General features: G+C 34.4%; 1 protein-coding gene across 1 annotated transcript; it reads left to right on the top strand.

Annotated features, from left to right (window-relative positions):
- Positions 1-475: 475 nt before the first annotated feature.
- Positions 476-1,109, top strand: LOC109592971 (uncharacterized). The gene is made up of 2 exons (XM_020008257.1): positions 476-720; positions 974-1,109. Exons 1-2 carry the CDS (start codon positions 515-517, stop codon positions 1,074-1,076), a joined length of 309 nt encoding a protein of 102 aa, XP_019863816.1. The 5' UTR covers positions 476-514; the 3' UTR covers positions 1,077-1,109.
- Positions 1,110-1,394: the final 285 nt, after the last annotated feature.

Consider the following 1,394-nt stretch of genomic DNA (forward strand, 5'->3'; position numbering starts at 1 on the left):
CATTAATTTTCATTGATGTATTGTCCATGGTACATGTAGTACATGTACATTTGTACAATGGTACATATTTCACACTTATTTTATTTTATTTTATTTTATTTTATTTATTTTTAACGACCTGGGGGCGTAGCCCCCAGGATCGTTCCTATAATTGAATTCACCCACGTGCGATGTTTGTATATATATATATTTGTATGTCCACACTTACATTTCTTCTATACATGTTGTATTGGAGAAATAACAAGCCTTAGCAACCACCCGCCCACGCCCCTTTACGTGGTGGGTGTGGTCACGGCAAACAAAATGGCGGCTTACACATGGGACAAAGTTAAGAGCTTTCTAACAGCAAGAGAGCATACAGATACTGTCTAAAGACTTTTCTAGAAGCATTATAAGGTAGAGAGAACCTCTATAACTCTTAATAGTGACCAAGTTGTACTTGCAAGGTGGTGAAATCAATTATAGGAATATTTTTTACCCTGTTACGCTTGTTTATTAGACGTTGTTGGTGAACATGAGCAATGATACAGTTTGTTTTGGTGACACTTTACGTGATAAGAAACACGAGAGGTTATCCTTACCTTTATCATTTAATGAAGAAAGGGATCAGCTCCTCCCTGGGTTTTATGTCAAGCAGCACGTGTTCTTGTACACTAGAAGTAATGACACATTGGAACCAGTGGATGTGACTGCTATTAAATACTGGGAACAATCTAAACTGTAAGCTAGTGTACATGTACATGTATTAATAATACTGTGTAGCTAGAAAATTTGGTGGAGTAAAATTTTGGGGAATTTAGCAAATTGAAGACAATTTTTAAATAAAGCTCTGTAGCAACATGTACATGTACATGTACACGTGTTAAAATGTTGTCAAAATATTAACTTTAGAGTCAATTTGTCAAATTTAGCACTCTAAATTTCCTAGCTATACAGTAATTTTGTGTTTAATATTTCTCTCTTTGTTTTATAGGCTAGCTATTGGTAGTGAGACTGATCTGGTTATTATTGATATTAATATTAATCAAATACTTCACGTCTTGGGAAGTATAACAAGCATATTATGTAAGGAATAATGTAACTTGACATGTGCACCTACACTGTACATTGTACTTAGGGACAAACCATGCACAATTTCGTAATATACAAAATGTAAACATTGGGACTGAAAGTGTTGTATACAGACTTTCCATTTAAGATCTTCAATTATAAATAGTGATGGTATATACATGTACATGTTCATGTGTACATGTACATGTATTTTATGTTTAAAGTTTATCCTAAGGGAGCATGACTTGTAGAGGTTTAAAGGCTCTTGCCCTTCCCCACTTACATTGTAAATGCCCTAGCTCTGAATTCTCCATTTTCCACATTGTATTTCTATTCATTCTTCT

Source organism: Amphimedon queenslandica, unplaced genomic scaffold, assembly GCF_000090795.2.
Source record: "Amphimedon queenslandica unplaced genomic scaffold, v1.1 AMPQUscaffold_3320_Cont24683, whole genome shotgun sequence".
In the NCBI taxonomy this organism is placed as follows: Eukaryota; Metazoa; Porifera; class Demospongiae; order Haplosclerida; family Niphatidae; genus Amphimedon; species Amphimedon queenslandica.